The sequence below is a fragment of the Papilio polytes genome, unplaced genomic scaffold (assembly GCF_000836215.1).
Source record: "Papilio polytes unplaced genomic scaffold, Ppol_1.0 DF821956.1, whole genome shotgun sequence".
In the NCBI taxonomy this organism is placed as follows: Eukaryota; Metazoa; Arthropoda; class Insecta; order Lepidoptera; family Papilionidae; genus Papilio; species Papilio polytes.
Window position 1 is genome coordinate 2,425,880 of NW_013527248.1, and position 21,779 is coordinate 2,447,658.

Genomic DNA, 21,779 nt, shown 5'->3' on the forward strand with positions numbered 1-21,779 from the left:
AAACTGGAACAGTTCAGATCTCAGTTTTATCTGCACGTTATATGAAACTGAGTGTGTGTATTGTGCTTTATATGTAACTGTTAAACCGGCGAATATATTTACTTAGTAGAAAAAATCTTAACTACAATATTTGTATTAAAATACATAGAATTAACAACGTAAATGTGGTAATATTTCAAATTGTTTTGAACTGATAATTCAAAGAAAACAAGCAACGTAGTAAATTAACAAAGAGCTTTACGATATTTCATTAAAGCCGCATAATGAAATAAAGTGAGGCCTTCATTACTAAACATATTTTACTCGTAAACCTTTATTAATCCAATGTTAAGTCAATTAGGCGTCGAGTCCCTTATTAAAGGCGGATATACCGGATACATGCGGATATAAGTGCTCCGGGGCGCGTCGGGTCGGAAACTAAAATCGGTGCGCGGTCGCCCGGGGCCTAATGGGCCCCGTAACGAGGGGCCTCGAGAGCCCTTGAGATCGCACCGACTCAGGGCTGCCAACCTAGAGCATTCTTCGATACAACGCTTTTTACTCTAATAGGCTTGGATAAATAGAAACTCGTTAACTCTTTCTTTATTATCTTAAATTTAAATTTACTATAATGTCTATTTCAAGGAAGTTTTGGTCTCACTTGTTATTTTATGAGCGAAAAAGAATGTTGGAAAATTAAATTGAATTGGCAAAATATTGTATTTATTGAATATTTATGGTTTTATACCTTTATCAATGTTTTCAATTACATTTGTTAAAGAGAATTTCCTTGTAACTTTCTTGTCCAAACAGGGGACTGTTCAATAATGTTTACCCTGAATAATTAAATTTCGATTGATTGATAAATAATTTTGTCGACAGTTACGCGGCGGAGCGAAATTAAACAAGAGGTAAGCTTTATAGCTCTTACAAACGGACAAGGAAATATAACCGGACTAATGGAAATCGGCAATAACGAAACGATGAACGTAGGAAAGAAAAAACCATTAAACATTTTCAATAAAGGGCGGTCGATGTCATTTCTTTTGGCTATTAATTCAGCTATTGTGAGTGACACGGGCCGATCGGGTGCGGATTCAATCAATTGACCCTGGCACTAGCTTGGCTTGAAAAGTGAGGGTCCAACGGAGCCGGATCATTCGTTACGAGTAACATCATTACCGAACGTATTGTGTCTAATGGAAAACCCGTTCGATGTACGCAGATGGATTTAATGGGATTATACGTTAATGGTTCTTTTAATATCGGAACGAATCGAAAGAGACAAAGGAACGTTTTTCAGAACAAAATATTGTCATATATAAATTATAACAAAAATGTTAATAAGTTAAAATATTGTCAGTTACCAAAAATAAAGTTTTCTAATTTCTATAGTGAAAGTGTCGGACTAATAATGATAAAACTATCTTTTGCTCCCGACTTTGTATGCGTCGAATTAATAAATGAACTTAGTAAGTAGCTCATATCATTTTCTAGACTGTTCTAAATATGTGTTAAATTTCATCGAGATCATTTGCCGTTTTGGAGATACGTGTTAACAAACAAACATCCATCCAATCTTTTGCTTTTTTATTATTAGTATGAAGTATTAAAATCAACTTATTAAAACTTTCGCGAGACATTAATAATATAGTAGTAGACACGTAAATAATATAGTATAACATATAAATAATAAAGTATTAAAATCCACTTAAAAATGTTTTACGTATGAAAATAATTCTGTAGAATGTAAATATGTACTCATTCATAGCATAGAAGCGATTCTTTTATGTAAACATTTAATTCTCATAAATGGAGGACTAAGGGCCTGTCCCACTAAATTGTAAATTGTCTGATAACAATCCAACGTGAAAAATGTGTGACGGAAATGTCGGATTTTGTTACCTTATCTGACAGTGACGTCATTTTTAACCTATCATCCAGTGGTGGGACAGTCCCTAAAGGGAGCTGTAATACCAGAGATAAAATAATGTTTTAATTTATCGCTAAACCCTCGTGTATTGCGTAACCGATGCTCAAAACGATTTGTACGAAATGTCCTCATGCACAAGGTCACCGACCCACATTGTGACAGGAAGATCTCACTTACCTCGTTGAATCATGAATTTATTTAATCAATTTATACACCAATCAGACCAATGAAATGTATTTTTGGCAGCTGTGAGTTGGCTCTTAATCTGATAGAAGAAATACCGCTTTTGACTTAATCAGAATTAAGATACTTCGTGTTAAGTTGGGAGTAGTAAAACGATAGCTTGCTTAGCACAGACTGTTTATTCAACCAGCTGTCATATTGACGACGGGTGCAGCCGCCAGTTCGGAAAAAATACACGACACTTTGTAATTATTGTGGCTGTCTTGGTTCTTCTAAAGACGATGTAATTTAGTTGTACTTAGAAATCAACATTTACTGTTAAAGAGTGACAATTGAAGCTTCAATAACATTGTATGCTAGACGTCAATGTTTTTATCCGTTTAACTACAAATGCCTAAGAATTAAAACCCGTTTATCTTGTCGTTTTTGTTACTATGTTGAAATAATATGCATAAATATAATTCTTTAGTTCGCATTTTATCTATGGCAGATATTTTTTGCGATTTAACGACAGCATCATAAAAGAAATAAAAAGTTGTTCTGGTTGTTACTAGGAAAGCATAATATGGTTGCACTTGAAGTTACAGGTTAGTGGACGATGGCCAGCACCGTTGTGGTTACACTGGTCTACTGCTCTACTTTGGTAGCATTTTACTGTACTATAATATTGTGGTGTATTTTGTTTTATAGGCATATGGTGAAATAAAACGATTTTGTTGCTATGCATTTTATTAAGCAACAACACATTACCTGCTAAAGAATAATGATTAAATAGTTTTGGAAATAAATTTTTACCTTATCCCTTATCTAATAAGGGTTCAGATTTTTTTATAAGTGCCGCAAAGCAAATTCAATACACTTTTTATGTTTACCGCGAAGTCATGTTCATTCAATGTATTACAAAGGGTTGGGTTAATACGAGGAGTATTTTCCAGTCATGTCTTTTGTTCATGTCACTCAACCTCGTTGTTATTCTAAAAATAATAAACTTGATGTTCCCGACCTTTTCCTTTTTTCCCTAAGGACTATCGTACACAAAATTTCAAAAGCTAACGATTTTAGTTGCTAGACTATTTATACAATTCGATGTCACGGAAGTTTGTACACTATTTCATTAAGATTATCGTAAGAACCGCTGCTATTTTGAAGGTTTCGGAAAAAATCTTTACAGTTGCAATATTAATACAGCTACATAGTCGTCAAGCCTATACAAAGAATAGAAATATCGCATCGTCAATTCAACGCGCGCCACGCTATATACTCTATTGAAGATTGCATGGGTTTTATAGTTTTACCTTGCCTTGTGTACAAAAGGCCTAAAACTTGTTCACGATCGACGCATCATTTTTAACGTCCTTAAAAAAATAATGACAGCAAATTGATCATTTAAACAGAAGCATTGTATAATTTTATAGGGGATCAATAATTGCTTGCAGTGCAATTTAAGTCGCATATCAAGTTTGTAATTTTGAATTGGCACGTTGGGAAACAGAGCGAGAATTCTATTCTTTAAAGTGGCGTCCTTTACTATCGAAATTAGATAATTTTTTTTTTAATAACAAGGTGACAAACGAGCAAGCGGCCACCTGAATCTACCGAAAGGAAAGCGACCGCTGCCCATAAACATCGCAATTGCAGATGCGTTGCCTACCCTTAATTGACTGAGGAGGAGACGCACATAAAGAGGACATTTCCCCTTCCTATGCGACTTCTCCACCATCAAATCCACTTTTCCTTCCCATTCTTTCCACTTAAGAAAAGGGTGAAAAGTGAAAGGGACTAAAATTAGGCCTCCGGCACCACATTCATCAGACGAAACGCGGAATTGCTCCCACTTGACGCCTGTTTTCTGTGTAGTTGTGGTATTACACCGGGCGAGCCGACCCATTTGTGCGAAGATGTTAAAGCGGGCTCTACCACTGTTACCTGTCTGTTTCTTCGTTTCCCGTCAATGAAGTTGTCAACTGCACTGTCTTAATACCTGCATAGCAAAAATATATCTATCTCTTTAATTTTGCTTAATGAACAAAGATAAAGAGAGGGATGACATACTGTAAATGTGTTAATTAAAAATCATCAGGAGCAATGTGACAGAGAGCATTCCCACAGAACCCAGCAGTATAATTCGTATTCTATCCGATGTGCCAATTTAGATACCGTATTTAATGGAATATAAAGATAATAGTTGATGTTTTGTGAAAGGAAGGTCTTATATACACGATACCAATGTAACCGGAACACATCACGATTACTTGATGGTCAGGCTTTTTATGAATATGCACGATTCAGAGATGACAGCATCTAATTACTGTGAAGACGTGATTTGATTAACTTAGTTCTTTGAGTTAGTTATACGAGTATGTCGTGCTATAGAACTCTCGAGTTATTAGTATTTGATTTGAGGATTCTATGTTAAAGATATTTTTAGTCTTAATTGTGTGTAATGGTTATAAATTATCGTAAATAAACAAAAGTGAGTAGCCAATATGTTTTTCCAGACTATTCTCTACGTCTATGCCAAATTTCATCGAAATTCGTTCAGCCGTTTCGGCTACAAAATCTAATAAACATTCATCCATCCATCTAAACTTTCGCATTTATAATATTAGTAGGATTATGGGGTTGTATAAAATATTTATTAATGGATGAACGCAAAATTAAATACATGTTAACACCTAGTTTAGATAAAAAAAAAAAATCAATCTTGGCAAATAATTAAAATCTTCTGAAATTCGTTTTGTTACATTTGTAGAACCTTGGTATTTAGCGTATAGATAATGAACCTTGACTTTTTAATTGTGTATTAGTTGTTTAAAGTTGCATCAAGAATCATCTTAGTAGTTTTCCACAAACCTGTTTTTTATTATTTAAAAAATGCAATATATTCAAAAAAAAGTGTAACGACATCTAGCGAGTACGTTTGCCGTGACCATTAGAAACTGACCTCCATTTAGTCATCATGAACCTAACAAAGGTCGAGTTATAAATACGTTTAGAACGCAGGTTGCACCAGTGAAAGTGATTTGTTCTAATACTGTAACTAAAGACGGTAAACTTTGTATGATATATGTCAGTATAGAATTACAGAAAAGTTGGTTGAGATATAAAGAGAAGAAAGTTTGTCTACAAAAATAAAACTAATGCACATCACTTCTTAATGTCCATGACTAGTATTTTACTTTTGAGTTGAATATACGATTTTTAAATCCTTGGTAAAAATAAGTTCAGAAGTATAAAATTTTCTATCAGAAATAAAACCGCTAAAAAGCAAAATGTACACTGAAATATGTAAAGGAGAATTTTGTTTTTATTATACGAGTATGTCGTGTTGTAGAACTCGAGAGTTCTAAGTATTTGGTTTGAGGATTCTATGCTTTTATCAGATCAGAGATGTTTTTGTTGGTACGCTGTAACGGTTTTGTTTAAGATAAATGTAAAAAAATGTAGCATAAGAATAAGAACTTGCAGTATAAATATATTGTTATCATTGATGTATATATTTAAAAATGAAATAAAAAAAAACAATCCAATCAGCATAGTACCCAAAAATTTATCACAATGTTAAACTGTTCATGTAATATGAATTGACGCAATAAATTTAACGGGGTTTTATAGCTGCCCTTTCAGAATACAAGATCAAATTCATGAAATGGCCGTGCGTCGTGAAATAAAATGGATAAAGGTGGGTCCGCATCGTGAATAGAATTTACGGCGTCGGATCAACAATTTATACGCAACGTTTAATGTTTCACGCTGCACCGAAAAATTCCTTTAAAAGTAAGAAAGACAGTAGCTTGGTGATCAAGTCAGATCAGAAGACATTGATATTAAACTTCTAGCTCAAGTATACAATGCAAACTTGTGGTCAAACACGAAGACGGGTTCAGGTCTGACTTAAAGACGCTGAAAGTGGTAGCTGCATTAAAGCAATTATAATTTCTACGTTAATGAAACTTCTGTGATAAAGGAAACCAGCTCTTATCCTAGTCCCACTTGCTGTCTGTATATTTTACAGGAGTATCGTGGGAAGCAATTACGAACGTAATTGTTTGTATTCGTTGGCAACAGCTCGATTGTTGAATTTACATGTATGTTGCAACATATTGTTCATGTTAATTAAAATTGGTGATGTATCTCTTAAAAGTATAAAATAAAAAAATATTTGATTGACCAGGTCGCGGAAAGGTCAATTTAGACCTCTATTGGATATGATTTTCTATGCAGTCGTCTGTTTTCAGATTATACCAGTACAATTGTTTAAATCTCTGATGCTATTATAACAATTTCCACATGCTTTTAGAATAACGTAAGATATAAAGTTATGGTATGCAGCTTTTTTTTGAGGTTATAATCATTTGTATCAGTATTAAAGAGAATAGCTTGGCCATTTGATATTTAGTAAAATCCCAGAGTTGGTTTGCTTTGTCCCGAGTGTTTACTGTTGGCGGTAGGGAGCGGCTCAATTAGCCGACCGCTCGGAGCGACAGCGATCCGTCGAGGCGACGTTGCGGTTCTCGCTAAACGTCCGTACCCGCCGACGACCAAATTACGACTGAATTTTAAATGCTATTTTGGAGACGTGTTTTTTTGTTATTTACATCGTTGTCTCTGATTATCAGACCTAATTTCGAATGCGTACGTTGTTTGAATAAAAATTATTTTATTTGCAATTGAAAAGGTTTTACATATTGCTAAATAACGTTCGAGGTCCTGAAGAAATGTGTACTTCTTGAACATTTAAAATTATTAATTGTTCATTCAAAAACATAACTATTTACGTAACTACTAAAAATTAATCACTTAACAGTAAACTGTGAATTATGACCATTGATTTTTGTATTTAAATACAACTGAAAATGCCAAAGATCTAACTTGCAACAAATATTGCAGCATCGTCGGTGATAATACGTAAATACGCTGCAGTGCAAATTCTTTTAGCGCAACTAACTCGTCGTTTATGTCAAGGGCGTTCGTTCGCGCCTCGCGCCTCGTCCCCTGGCCTTTATTGCACGTATACCCGCTCGTGTGGTGATGCTTTTTTGTTGCATAAAATTTAATTAAAACGGCCTTTATAGTAAAAGGGACTCGTGCATGGTATAACCGATTACTCGACGGTATTTACGTGTTTGTTTGTTTTGTAATTATTAGTTATTCAGTTGACTCTTAAAGTAAAATGATTATTATTTTGTTTAAATTGGCAATGATTATGAAAGCTTGTCGAATGAATATGAGTTTTACTAAATGTTATTTTAAGATTTTTTTTATCTTAAGGTCTTCTTTTGTTTATTGGTTTCTTTATCATTTATTTAGATTTTAGAATATTAAAATAAAGCGTAAACACACACTGCTTTGTTGCCTAATATATCAGCAATCAGAGGCTATTTTTGAGTAGTTCTTTTTTGATAAAAAGCCCTGCACTTACGTCACGCTTTAGGCTATATATTTTCACGCCATTAAACTTAATGGTTAAATATTTTGGATAAAATGTGGGAAAGAGACCATAAGTTGCTGCCAACATCAAGGAAGCATAATTGCCATACTTCATGTCATGTCATTTTGACATTTGCAATTGAATTTGACAAATGGAATCAATAAAACAATTTTCATAAGTACATGCGAATGAAGTCGCACGGGAACTACTAGCTAGTGTTTTATAATACTGGTAGATAAAATATTTAACATATTAATTCGAAGTGAAAAAATGTATCCGTATCCGTTATCTAGATCTAAAGTCAGAAACATTTCAATCAAAGCAACATCAGCGACTGAGGCACGTACGAAACTCATTTGAGTAACAAAACATAACGCTCGTAAAAAACGAATTAAGCTGTACTCTCCGCTAGAAGCGCTTTTTGTTGTTCCATGCATTTCCGTGCAGTATGACGTAGCGCAAATGAAAAGAGCTGGAAAGAAAGCAATTTAAGTCTTGTCACAAGCAGCTGGTTGCCAAGCTAGCACCTTAATTGAGAATATATTAACTACGAGGCCGAGATCGTGCCCTCGCATGGAATGTCTTCTAAACATGTGTGGATTTTTTTACGTATTGATTAGTAAGAAACCAGTTGTGACTGTTTAGAAGCAATCTAGTGACTAGTAAGACAAAAACCAAGAACCATGACATAGTAAGATTTTAAAATTTAAAAGTCAAGATTTGTTTTTGTAAGCTATTACTAACACTTCATTATTCTGCTCTTTTCTCGACTTGGCACAATATGTACTTTTCCGTACATCCATCAGCCTTCATTGTATTCATAGTCCCTTCATATGCATATCCTTTTACATTCAATCTATTGATACATACTTTGGTCTTCTACTTTATTGTAGTCGTTATTTTCTTTTTTATGTTATGCCATTGACACTTGTATCATTCAAAGATTTTAAATTCATAGTTTAATGTCATCGTCGATGTTTAATCTGCCTTTGTCATGTTTACAGATAAAAATATTGTACACACTCATATAATACTAAACATATAAACTGTGGACTTGTAGACCTTTAATATTATAAGCTGTTTTCTTAGAATCCTGCGTTCTCAGCATTGTTCTACACTACGAAATCCGTACAATGAGTTTAACTCAAGTAATCACTTAATCGACTTGTTTACGTTATGTAAAGGATGTTTTTGTCCAGTTCAGTTCATGTTTGCATAGTTGTATCTTTATTTTAAAGAGGAGATTTCCTATTTTGTTTTGTTTTTAATGCAAAAGTGGAGAGAAGCTGTAAAGTGCTGCACGTGAGTCACGGGGCACTTCAAGTTTTATAAAAATAAAACCAAATACAGATAATGCATTCCGTAGTAACAACCAAATACAGATAATATTTTCTAACACCCGATGCATTGTATCATTGTTGATTTACGCATTATTTACTCTTTTTATTCCTATTTATTCCTATATACTTTATCCCATCGGAATCGCATGATCAGTTTTCTTTTGTTGGTAATCCATCTCACATACGTTACTATTCTTTTTATTTGTAAAACAAAGAACGGTCTTCTCTAGTTACACTATCCCCTGATATCACAATCGGAGTCTTCAGATGAAAGACCCTTGTTAATGTAGATATGCAATTAACGTTTTATTAAAAGATGGCTTTAAATGAACCACAAAGTTGCATTATTTTATTGAATATATTAAAACATTCTTTCACAAGTATGGTTTCTGACAAATGACGATTAGCATGGAAAATTAATTATTTGCTAACAGTTGATAAACTCGGGTTCGCGAACATGTAAAAACGATGTTTTCTTTTTATAAATGCTTTCAAGAAACATTCTCTAGGACAATTTAAAAACCGGTCAATAAAATTATTGGTCGTAAAGAATACGTTCTTTTTTTTAAATTTCCACAAATTGATGATTGCAAGACCATTTCTATCCAGTGTTATGGACCTGGCTCTAAAACTGGATTTAAAGGTCGAAGAAAACATGTTTGACTTCTCTACTTATAGACTTGGAAAGGCCTTTGAACTCGAAAACAGTGGCTAAAGAAGTATACGTTTATTTTCATAAATGAGGTAAAAATGTGATCAAATTTCAACTTCCTATGTAACGCGGAAGTGATCTGTCACGCCGAAATAAAGCCGCAGTTTAAATGTGGAATAATTTTCATTTTTGTTTCCATTAGCATTTTTAATGGCAACATTTGGTTAATTTCCTTTGTAACATCAACGATAATGTCACATTTCCGACAACAATAAACTTTTTTAGAGTTTAAAGTTTCCTGTACGAAAATTATTTTAGTGTTTTTGATACTTACAGAAACAAAATGCTTGTTATAAAAATGAAATAAGTTTAAGGTTTTATCCGATTTAAGAATTTTTAAGAAGTACGAAGGATTTGTAAGAACACGACCCTCGGAAGGAAAAATCTTGACTTATAAACAATCGGAATGCGTATAAAACAGCTCGTTTTTAATCCTGATAATTTCTAAAGGTTAGCTGGAATAGTGTGACTATATGGCCAGGATATAACGTGTTCAAGGTGGGAGTCATCGACCCTCGCCTACAGCGCCCCCTCTCGAGAGTTCTACTAATGACATTTGCGAGGTATTAACTCTATACGTTGCACCGTGGCCGCCTCCGCAATTACGTTTTTATTTTCTATTTTCCATTATCGCCTACTTCCTTTACGGCGTTAAGGATTTTTTATACTCCCTTAATTATTTCCCCGTCGGTCATTGTGCAGTTTTTGCAGTTTATTTCAGAAAAATTAGCGCTCTATTTACGGTAGCGAACGAGCTTCGCAGCTACGTTATTTATGGGCTCTGTTATCCATTGTTTCTTGGTGTGTGTCGAATGGATATGAGATTATTTCTTTACGCTACAAAAATAAATCTATTGTTAATTTTCTACACAATTAAATCTCCTACAAAATTTATAAACGATTTCCTTACTGTATATAGTTGTTTGTTTTAACAAAAACAAAATCATATACAGAATGTTCGTAAAAACATTTACTAATTTTAGTATGTAGTTATTCTTTTAACCAGACGCAACACTTAGCGATTAAAGTAGTAAGTTGTAATTGTAACGTATTTATTGTTTTTAAAGACTAAATATTAAAAAAACACTTAAGTGAAACAACAATTTTATTTAGCTTTTTGTATCCATTACTCATTAAGTAAAGTCGCCGTCCTAATGACTTTAAATGGAATGAAAAAGTGGCAGCTTGCTGGCCAGTATGCTAATTTAATTTTTCAACGAAAGTAGGTTACGTAATCTTTGTTAGATTAAAATATCGGTCCTTGTGACTTATGTGAGTATAGGCAAAATAGATTGTTGCAAGAATATATTTCAAAATGATAGAATTTTTGAATATATTCAATTATCTATAAAAGAGAACAGAACTTAGTAAATTATTTTTTAACTGATCGAAAACTCAATTTTATTTTACTTAATAATCACTTAGCACATGTGCTGGTCTTCCGTGGTAGCTGAAAATGACACTACTTCTTGCCCCTATCAGTTAATCACAATTGCCCCAATCATTTTTCATCTCTAGTAATTAACACCGCTTTATACTTTAACTCCGTGTCAATTTCACTTATTCCAAAACCGTTTTCCAATCCATCAAGTTATTAGTTTACGTTATTTTAATAATGTTTCGCTAGAAAACTTTTTTGTAGACGGAACAAATTCAGTTTTTAAAACCAAAACTATAGAAAAAAAAATATAGTCAGCTATTTAAATCTGGACGTGAAGTGATATTGAAATTACGAATTTTGAAATAAATTCCTGTCACAAAAATAAAGTTATCGTGGAATATTTAGTGGTGCTATTTCGAAGTATTTTTTAGTTTCGTTAACAAATGCCTTTTGCGTACAAAACCGCGAGGTTCTTGAGAAATGGCAGCGACAGCCGACTCCGATAATGTAGGAAGCGGAGCAATCCATCAGTCGTGCGCCGGAAGCCCTCTCACCCCTTACAAAGGCTCCCTACGAACAAGTTCTACCATTAGTACCTGAAAGATTTCGCTACTCGATGTTTTTAGAGCGGTCGAAGCAGCCAAGTTTTAGACGACTGAATCGTTGATCAAAAAAATTACTGGTAAAAATGCTACTAAAGTTGTGAATAATACTAAAATTAACAACTTGGTAAACCTTTATTTTAATAATCATAGCGGTGCCGTTTTATTTTCTTCTATGTAATGTTGTAGGTTTCAAAATCATGTCGTGCGAAATAAAAAAAAATAAAAAACAGAGTAGCCCATGTATTCTTCCAGACAATACTCTACATCTATGCCAATTTTTCAACGACATCCATTCAGCCGTTTAGGCTACAAACTCTAACAAACATCTGTCCATGTAAACTTTCGCATTTATAATATTAGTAAGATGTAATAGAATACTTTTTATATAGTGAATTTGAATTTGTTTGACTTATTTTTTCTTTTTCTTTACAGGTTCCTTTTCTAAGAACATGGATGTTCCCTTCACGCGTGCCTGGAAATATCAGAGATGAATCAAAGAACTAGAAAGAAAACTGTCAACTTTTGGCGCGATCAGGCGAATTTATAGCCTACCCGCTCCCGAGTCCATGTAATGTAAAGAGGACCGCGGAAGGGACTATACTAACTGTCATATCGAGAAAGCATATCTCAGAAGTTGTGAAAGAAAAATCTAAAACATATCTGTATAAATACTAGTCACCGTTTGTGATTGTAGTTTAAAACATTATTGCTCAAAAATCGATTAATTCCTGTAGTGATAGAATTATTTATAGAAAAAATTAGATGCATATCGACGTATAACTTTAATAAAAGATTAGTTTGTTACATATCAATTATCTATGAAGATGAAATACTATAGTATGTTCTTCTTGAGGAGGCGGACGTTAATATTGAAGGCGGTGTTGATACTGACAGCGGTTTGGTTCATGGTCGCTTTGCTGACGACAAATGGAGGATCAAGGAATTCAATTGTCGCTCCTCCGATAGAATACGAAGATGCTGAAGCGAAACCGCTAAAGATGGCAAAGCCAACGTCTGGGAAGAAGAAAAGCGAATCTTATGGAAATAATTTATCAGATGGTAAGCTTAGTGGTAAAAAAGAGCATGGCTTTTGGTGTAGGCTTATAACTTCTAAATTATTATTTTTTTATTCAAACGCTTTACTTTGAAATGGAATGCAATTTAGTCAATATATAATAGAACAGAGAAATATTGTTTTCAATATAACAAAGTTACACAAATTGTTTTCATCCTTATTTCAACTTTATTTCCTCCTCCTTCATTTCTAATTTTACGAATTGAGATTGTAAAAATAGAAGGTACATATTGAAAATGATATTTCGATAAATGGCTTAAAACCAAGTTTTGATCATAAACAAATACTAGTAAAAGTACAAATAGTAAATTAAAGTGGCGATAAAACATTACTTACCACAATTTAGTTGGTTCATTAATTTAAGGAAGCTCAAAGTTGGTGTCTTCATTTTTCTAGTAAAACCTTTTCTATCGTTTACTTTGTAAATCCATCATTTGTCGTAAGAAAAATAATTTGCCTTTTGTTATCCACTTTTGTATCGTCACGCGATTCTTTTATGCTTAATAAATCACAAGTTCCCCTTACCCAGCTTTATCTACATTCCTTTAGAAGACGATTGTCTTTCAAATAGCAAGGCAATAGAAATGATAATGAGGGTAGACGTTACGGAATACTTGAATGAATACCGAATGAAGATCCCTCTTTCATCCTTCTTAAGAACAATGTTTCTCTGTTTCTAATGACTTTTGCGTTATTTCTTGTTACTTATGATATTGCATGCTCGCTTGTGACGGCACAGCTGTTTATATCGTTTTAACAATTTGCATGATATTAAGCATTTATTTACAACAGTGCGGACGAGGATCGATTGGCTTGGTCGGATCGCTGGCGTCCCTGAAGGTAATAACTGCTTCATTTAAAATCATTTTCGATTCCTGCGATGAAAAGAGTTACATGTTTTATGAGATATCTTAAGATATGTGATTCTTTACGTTGTATGGTTCGTTTTGTTTTTGGTATAATTTTAGGCTTTGCATTTAGTGCTTATATTAGTAACCAGAAATGGGATGTGTAGAAAATTGACTAGTTGATGATTAACCGAAAAAAAAAAAACAAAATCGCACTTATGATAATACCATTATTAAATATACTTTTACTCATATAATTAAGAATAACTTTCAGTAATGTTTGGAAAATATAACTTCATTCAAGTGGAAAAAGTGGAGCAAGAGAATATAATGGCGGGAGGAAAGAACGAATTTTAGACACAAATTTTAATTATTTCAAAGCGCAACTTTCATGGCTGCTTTTCTTCTCGTGTTATATTTTCAACTCAATAATATGATGTGGCATATTTACAGTAATTTAGTTCACATTTAGATATTCACCGTATATAGTATTGGTAGTATTATAGATAATTACTTGTAAAAAATCATTGCATAATTCTTAGGGCCTGTCCCACCATTGGCTGATACTCAGATAGTTTAAAAATGACGTCACTGTCAGATAAGATAACGAAATCTGAAATTTCTATCACATATTTTACACGTTGGATTTTTATTAAACAATTTTTTATTTGGTGGGACTGGCCCTCAGTATTATGACAGATTTTATAACAATAACTATACGTTGATGTGTTTCTAGTCAATTCAACTAGTGCGGGGCACCATTTTTAAGTGTTGGCATATGTTTTTTGGATTACATATTCATATTATTAAGATAAAGCCTCTCGTCATGTTGAAGTGAACTAAATAGATTATTTTCTAAGGTATTAGACGCAGCTAACGTTAACATCATGTGTCAAGATACACTGGTCTAATTAAGTTCTAATTGATCACATCCTGTAGGGTTAGGAGTGATCGCAGCTCCAGGCTCGGACAATGCTCCAGGTGAACTTGGCCAGCCAGTTGTATTGCCTAAAAATATGAGCGAAGAAGCCAAATTAGCTGTATCCGAAGGATGGAAGAAGAATGCCTTCAATCAATATGTTAGCGATCTCATTTCAATAAGGAGGAAATTGCCAGATCCTAGGGATGAATGGTGAGAATTTTATTACTATTTGCCTAACAAATATCAGATTATTTCATGGAATTTGTAAATGTGACATGTATGGGGAAATTATTGAAATAAGAACAAAGTAATGTAAATAGGATAATCATGAGTAAAGACGTCCATAATTAAGCTATGAACACCTTCCAACTTATTTTCAGGTGTAAAAAACCCGGCCGATACTTAGAAGATCTGCCTCAAACTTCGGTAGTAATATGTTTCCATAATGAGGCATGGTCGGTGCTCCTCAGAACAGTACATTCAGTGCTAGACAGGTCGCCTGCACATTTAATAAAGGAGATTGTGCTCGTCGATGATTTCTCCGATATGCGTAAGTTATCACTGAGATTTGTCTTATTTACAGAGGTAGTGATTATAATTTAGCATGTGCTCTTAAAGTTTAAAAATAAAAAATGTTAGTACCATAATAAAAAAAGATTTCTTTTACAGCACATTTGATGCAACAATTAGACGACTACATGTCTTCACTGCCCAAAGTGCGGATAGTTCGAGCGACGCGGCGCGAGGGACTCATCAGGGCTAGGCTACTCGGCGCACGATACGTCACTGCTCCCGTCCTTACTTATCTAGATAGCCACTGCGAATGTACAGAAGGTAAACAAAGAAAAGACTTTGAACTATTCCCCAGAAGAAATAAAAAATTGGGCTACAGATATTCTAGTAGTTAAATTTTAATCACTTGTTGTTTTCAGGATGGTTGGAGCCGTTACTAGATAGGATCGCAAGAAACAAAACGACAGTAGTCTGTCCCGTTATCGATGTAATTGACGACAATACTCTAGAGTATCACTACAGAGACTCATCTTCAGTCAATGTTGGCGGTTTCGACTGGAATCTCCAGTTCAATTGGCATCCCGTTCCGGCGAGGGAAAGAGCACGCCACCAACATACTGCAGAGCCAGTGTATTCACCTACTATGGCTGGTGGACTTTTCGCTATCGATAAGGAGTTCTTCGAAAGACTAGGAACATATGACAGCGGCTTCGATATCTGGGGAGGAGAGAATTTGGAACTGTCATTTAAAACTTGGATGTGCGGTGGAACGTTAGAGATCGTTCCGTGCTCTCATGTCGGTCACATATTTAGGAAAAGATCACCTTACAAATGGCGTACTGGTGTAAATGTACTGAAGAAAAATTCAGTTCGTTTAGCAGAGGTATAGTTGGTTACTCCAAGAGTTTTTTTTTTTTGTAAAATAGGATTTATATTGACTATAACTATTTAAATATTTCAGGTGTGGTTGGACGACTACGCTAAATACTATTACCAAAGAGTTGGTAACGACAAAGGTGATTACGGAGATATTACAAGCAGGAAGCAACTAAGAGACAATCTCGGTTGCAAATCCTTTGAATGGTACTTAAAGAATATCTACCCTGAATTGTTCATTCCTGGGGAATCAGTTGCACATGGCGAGGTATGTATAACAGTAATTTTACATTTTATTTTTTTACAAATGCAACTTCATTCAAGAATTAAATATTCAAAATTTGATCTTGAACACGTCAGAAAAACTGCTAAAAATGAATGTTATATAACATGTTACGACGCATATTGACTTCATATTTAGTGCCAAAAATAATACGTGTACTTCCGAATTGTTGCTTACGCAGATCAGAAATGTCGCCTTCCAAAAGACTTGTTTGGATTCTCCAACGCGCAAGTCCGACCACCATAAGCCCGTCGGACTATACCCGTGTCACCGGCAGGGAGGAAATCAGGTCTTTAGTCGTTCAAAATTCGCAAAACTGCGGCAGTACCATCGTTTTAGAAATGTTAGCGGGACATCGTTTCGTCTCATTCTGTTTTTTTCGCTATTGCACTCTCCCATCCTGAGCACATTTCTGGACACGTTAGCGTATTACACTTACAGCACGGAATGATTTATTTTCTTGATATTTTTTGTAACGGTGCATGCTAGATACGAAACCGAGCGTTCGTTAGTGATTTGTGTCTCGACGGTGAAACTTTAGAGGAGATCGAAGGCGCGACCGGACCGCTAATGATTCACAAATGCCATCACGACGGTGGTAATCAGGTATCACAATACAATGGCCGGGTCTTGTTTTAGCTGTGTTGGAGTTTTAGATTGATATTAATTGGGATACCATGTCACACTATTCAACTTATTCAAATATAAAGAATAAGCAGGTAGTCGATTTAGTTTATCATTCATTTGCACTGTAACTTCATCACTCGACCTGAAGTGATGGTGTTACACGCACGCTTGCTTTGGCACGCCTTTTTAAATTTATCGATGGCATTAGATCGCGAATCCTTCTACGGAAATGTGCATCGACTCTGGTGCTGGGCCCGAAGAAATGAAGAAGGCAGTCAACATCTGGCCTTGCCACGGAGAGTACGGCAATCAGGTTTGTCCGAGGCGGCCATCATGTAGCATCTATTTAGCGCTTTGCTTCATCGTAGTTGGTTGTTGGTTTATCTGGGTAATTTAGTTGAGTGTCCTAACTATCACTGATAGATTACTAATACTGCCCACTAAGCGGCTTTTAATCACACTTGAGCAGTTCGGCTTATTTTTGTTCTCATTGTCATGGTTCCATTCATTAAGTACATATTTTTCAAGAGAAAGGAAGGTTAAAAATTATTTATAATAGTTAATGAATGGTCCCTTCTACTAACACTTCACAGTCACTTTGCAGGTTGACTTTTTCAAATTATTTTCTAAATTACAAATATTACATATATTAATGTTACGTGTCTACACGAACGCCCCATCAGTTCTTCAACATTGGTACTGCCGCTAGGTTTATATTTAGCTAAGTGTAGTTAACTCATAGTTTATTTAATACCTATTTACTAATTATGATATTTTGTGAATATTTTACAGAATGAGTATTTATTGCGTAGAGATAAGTATATATTGTAGATTCTTTTATCTTAATTATACTTGAATTGGGTTTTGGTTATTAAAGTTTCTAGTTACTAAACACTGTATAATATAATTATGTATTTAATATGTTGATTATTTTGATAAATTCAATAGGACATTTTGTTCAGTTTCTTAAGGACTGCTTTTCCATATTTGGGAATGGGAAAATAGCATGACTGAAGTGAAGTATTATTGATGATTTCATTTTTAAACATCACCTAAATCAAAAGTTTCGAGCTTCTTATTACAATTTTAATTGAGCGAAGCGTAAAATATTCATTAAAAGTTTCACATTTAAAGGTGGAGGAAGACAAATTAACTCATGCTTATAATTTATGGATTATAATACTGAGTTTAAAGGTTATCGCTCATTACACCCATTGGACAAGGATTCTCCGAGACAGCAACTCTTCGTCAACTCGTGGACGCTGAGATGTGTTTATTTGAACTAAATAAATATTTCTTAGAAAAATTGACATCTCCAGCTGTGTGTAATGAGCGATACCCTTAACATATTTAAATACCTCTCCCTTCTCTGGAAGTAGAGGTATTTAAATACGTTGCACTTTTTTTAATTGTATATTGTAATATTTCAGTATTGGATGTATTCTAAAAACGGTGAGATCCGTCGTGACGAGACTTGCCTCGACTACTCGGGTCATGATGTCGTTCTGTACCCTTGCCACGGCGCCAAGGGCAACCAACTCTGGCTGTATGATCCGAGCGTAAGTGTATACGTTTAAGTCGATAAAAGTTAAACAAAAAAAAAATTACCGTCACATTTAGAGTTGTTTACTGGTTGTTAGTCAGGCTTAGTGTTTATTTACCTAACTAATGTGCGACAGTGTAATAGTTTGAATGATTTTTGCACTAATACTGGCTGGATTCAGCTTTTCATCTTTCCGCCATGTTACAAAACAAAAGATAGTAACAAGTTCGATGTGATAATTAATTTAAAAAATTGCTAGCACTCTTAAAGAATCTAAGCTCAATAAAAATCATAATTAAAAGAGTTTGACCTCATTGTAAGTTATCATTATCTTTATTGATTTATAATGTTTTACAGACGAAGTTATTGAAGCACGGTTCAAGTGAGAAATGCATGACGATAGCTCGCAACAAGGATAAAATTGTCATGGAACCGTGCAGTGACGCTGAACCAAGACAGATGTGGGTTATGGAGAATTTCAACGCAGATAGACTAAGCCCTGAACTCACTGCCGACTAGCTGTCAAATTATGACGTGCTTTTCATATAATGGACTGAGTAAATGTATCTAAAGATTTGTGCTCCGGAGTCACTTGTTGTTGAACGCATTGTGCTTTACGTAAGTGATTTCATGTTTTAGAGATGAATTACTCGTAAATACCACATTTAAAAGTGAAATGAAATGCGATTAAAAGCGCGCGCATATCCTTGATTAAACTATCGCACAGATTCCTATGAGTACGTCCGCGCATATAAGCTCATCGAGCCGACTCGATTTTTAGTTGTGAAATTAAACAATCGACTATCGCACAACAATTGTGCGATAGATAAGTCAAAGGTGTGCACCCGCTCTAAGAGTTCTGAAATTGATCGTAAAGTCATTCTTATTGTTTATTTCTGTATTAAATTGATAACTGCTTTATATTTCTAGCTTTTTAAATTGATGTCACTGTGAATTGTAAAAAAATTGTATCGGAAAATTAGTTTGGTTTTTGAGTCGATAATATTTTGTTAATTATGTCAACTTAGTTCAATATTCTGTGCAGTTTCAGGTTATTTAATAATTTATTCTGTTTTATTTATCACTGCGAAGTATTGACATATATAGTCATCTCTCACATTCCCTTAGAAATAACAGAGACAAAACATTTGTTAATACAATTTGATGGTTATATTGATGTCAGAAAGTGTGTTTAAAATAAAGATGGCGGTATAGTATTCTTCTTCGAGTATTAAATTTACTTAGTAGATTTAGTCTTCTCTTTACTGTGTACATATCTTAAAACATATTAAAAATATCGCATAATTTCAATGTATTGAAATAGATAAATTTTAAACTGAAAATTAGTGATTTTCTGATGACTTGGCTTCTATGTGAATGTTATTGTGATTTTTATCATGTAATAAATGGTAGTCGTAACTTATGGATTAGTGGAAGATATTTATAGTTAGGTTAGGTTCACATGGATGTTATTTCATTGTTACGAATCGTAATTAAAACTTCAGCGTAATCTATATTCCTTTTTGTTTTGAAGTTCTGGAAACTCTGAAATTATTGTATAGCTCTCAGGCTTAATGAATTTATTTGTATTTTTTTTTTATTTTTTGACTGAATGTTTGTATAGCTAAAGTTTAATAGATTTGTCGTCTGGATTTATAAAGATAAAAAATATTTGTAGACGCAAAAATGACATGTGAAACATTTTAGTAGTTCTTTTTTTTTCTTTTTGGTGACTGATAAGTTTTAAAAGTGCCAGTATTTGTAATTTTTAATAAACTACCATATACTGCCATTTAGTCTTCCCATCTAGTATTTCCTTACTGCCTTTATTTCAAATAAATGTTAGAAAATCGTCGTTGATGTTCCAAAAAAAGACATTTTAGATATATGAAAACGCATTTTTTCGTATTTTTCATGTATTTTTTGTATATATTTGACTAGACTAAATTCTTGTATGTAATTATATGTAACTTAATCATGTAATATTAATTATTGACATTAATTTCCAAACGGTAAAGAAAATAATACTGTATTTTCTATACACAAAAATGATGCTATTGAATTATTTGTCATTGTAAATATTATTTGATTTTTATCTCTGTATTAATATCCTACTCGTATTGTAATTTTAGAGTTTTAAAGAAATAAAACGCAATCGGAGGTAGTATTTTTTCGTGAAATCACAGTTAATATATTATAATGATTTTCAACTACTGTAATTATGCAAAATTCTATCTCCTTATACTCTTTAAAAGAAGGGACAACAGTATATTTTAATAATCGATTATTAAAGCCTGTTACACACGCTCTTTATTTTAACAGTCTGATCGTTCAGATAAATCTAACAAAACTGTGAACAGTTCAATTCTCATCGATTAGACAGTTCTGATAGAACTGATCGTGTCTAGCTGACTTTATGGAGATCCGATTGCGTTCTATTTTCAAAATAAATCGTTAGAAAAAATTAAAAATAGTTGTAATTCGTATTCAGATAGGTAATAAAAAAATTAAATGTGCCTTATATCTTTACGTAATAATTATATTTGAATGTTGAATATCTGTATATAATGCAATGTCTCTAGTGTATAATAATAGTTAGAAATAATATCTAGATGGCGATACAATAGTCTTTGTAAAATAAAGCATTATGTTTGATTTGTAAGGATTTGTTTTATTGTAATTACCTCTTTGGAATATCCCTTTCATATTACACAGCCAACAAAATTGGGCAATCTATACTATTAAAGGGGATAGATTTAATTATTTTTTAACCTATGAATTCGTTCGTAAATAGATCTATCTCATATTAAGTGATGAAAGTATGAAAATTTTATTACATTGTTTACATTTGTCAATTCATCAATATCAAATGTCAAAATGACATAACACAATAAATCTTGGAAATCTTGCTTCCTTGATGTTGGCAGCAACTTATGGTCTCCTTCCCACATTAGGGTTTTTATCAAAAATATTTACCCCCTATGTTAAAGGGCGTAAAACATATAGCCTAAAGCGTGAAGTAAGAGTAGGGTTTTTTATTAAAAACAGAATTATTCTAAAATATGATGTAATTGCTGACATCTTAGGCAACAAAGAAGTGTGTGTTTACGCTTTATTATAATAGTATAGATTATAATGCACGTGGTATAAAAAAGTAGTAAAAAACATAACCTCTGTTATTCAGAGGTCTTTAATGATGAAAGAATTTTTGAAGTTGGCCCTAATAGTTTTTGAGTTATTTCAAAACATACAAAAATACAAATCTTTCCTCTTCATAATAGTATAGATAATTGTTATAAACAAAAACTAAGTAACAAAACTTAAAGGAAAAAATACTTGGTGATCTTCCAATAGCCACTGATTGCAAGGGTTCACCTTCAACGTTCACAGACGTGGATGGAATAAAGTAGCGAAGATTGACGTTTTGTAGCAAAATGTTTCGAATTCTCCATTAATTAAATATTTTATTTATTGAATTAAATCAAAAAATAGTGGAATTTTAAAGGTAACAATCTAAATTCATAATAA

General features: G+C 33.5%; 1 protein-coding gene across 4 annotated transcripts in view; it reads left to right on the top strand.

Moving 5' to 3' along the window:
- The window catches only part of LOC106107605 (putative polypeptide N-acetylgalactosaminyltransferase 9), a 101,289-nt gene extending 80,376 nt beyond the window's left edge, over positions 1-20,913 (top strand). The window contains exons 2-12 of one of the 4 annotated variants that reach the window (XM_013288500.1): positions 862-890; positions 11,997-12,623; positions 13,432-13,479; positions 14,427-14,619; positions 14,790-14,959; positions 15,079-15,243; positions 15,342-15,805; positions 15,884-16,066; positions 16,263-16,370; positions 18,139-18,267; positions 18,609-20,913. In XM_013288500.1, the coding sequence (XP_013143954.1) occupies positions 12,383-12,623; positions 13,432-13,479; positions 14,427-14,619; positions 14,790-14,959; positions 15,079-15,243; positions 15,342-15,805; positions 15,884-16,066; positions 16,263-16,370; positions 18,139-18,267; positions 18,609-18,770 (1,863 nt within the window). In that variant the 5' untranslated portion in view covers positions 862-890; positions 11,997-12,382 and the 3' untranslated portion in view covers positions 18,771-20,913. Of the gene's footprint in view, positions 1-861; positions 891-11,996; positions 12,624-13,431; positions 13,480-14,426; positions 14,620-14,789; positions 14,960-15,078; positions 15,244-15,341; positions 15,806-15,883; positions 16,067-16,262; positions 16,371-16,916; positions 17,022-18,138; positions 18,268-18,608 lie in introns of all 4 variants that reach the window. The other 3 variants (XM_013288499.1, XM_013288501.1, XM_013288502.1) reach the window with 3 other exon arrangements.
- Positions 20,914-21,779: the final 866 nt, after the last annotated feature.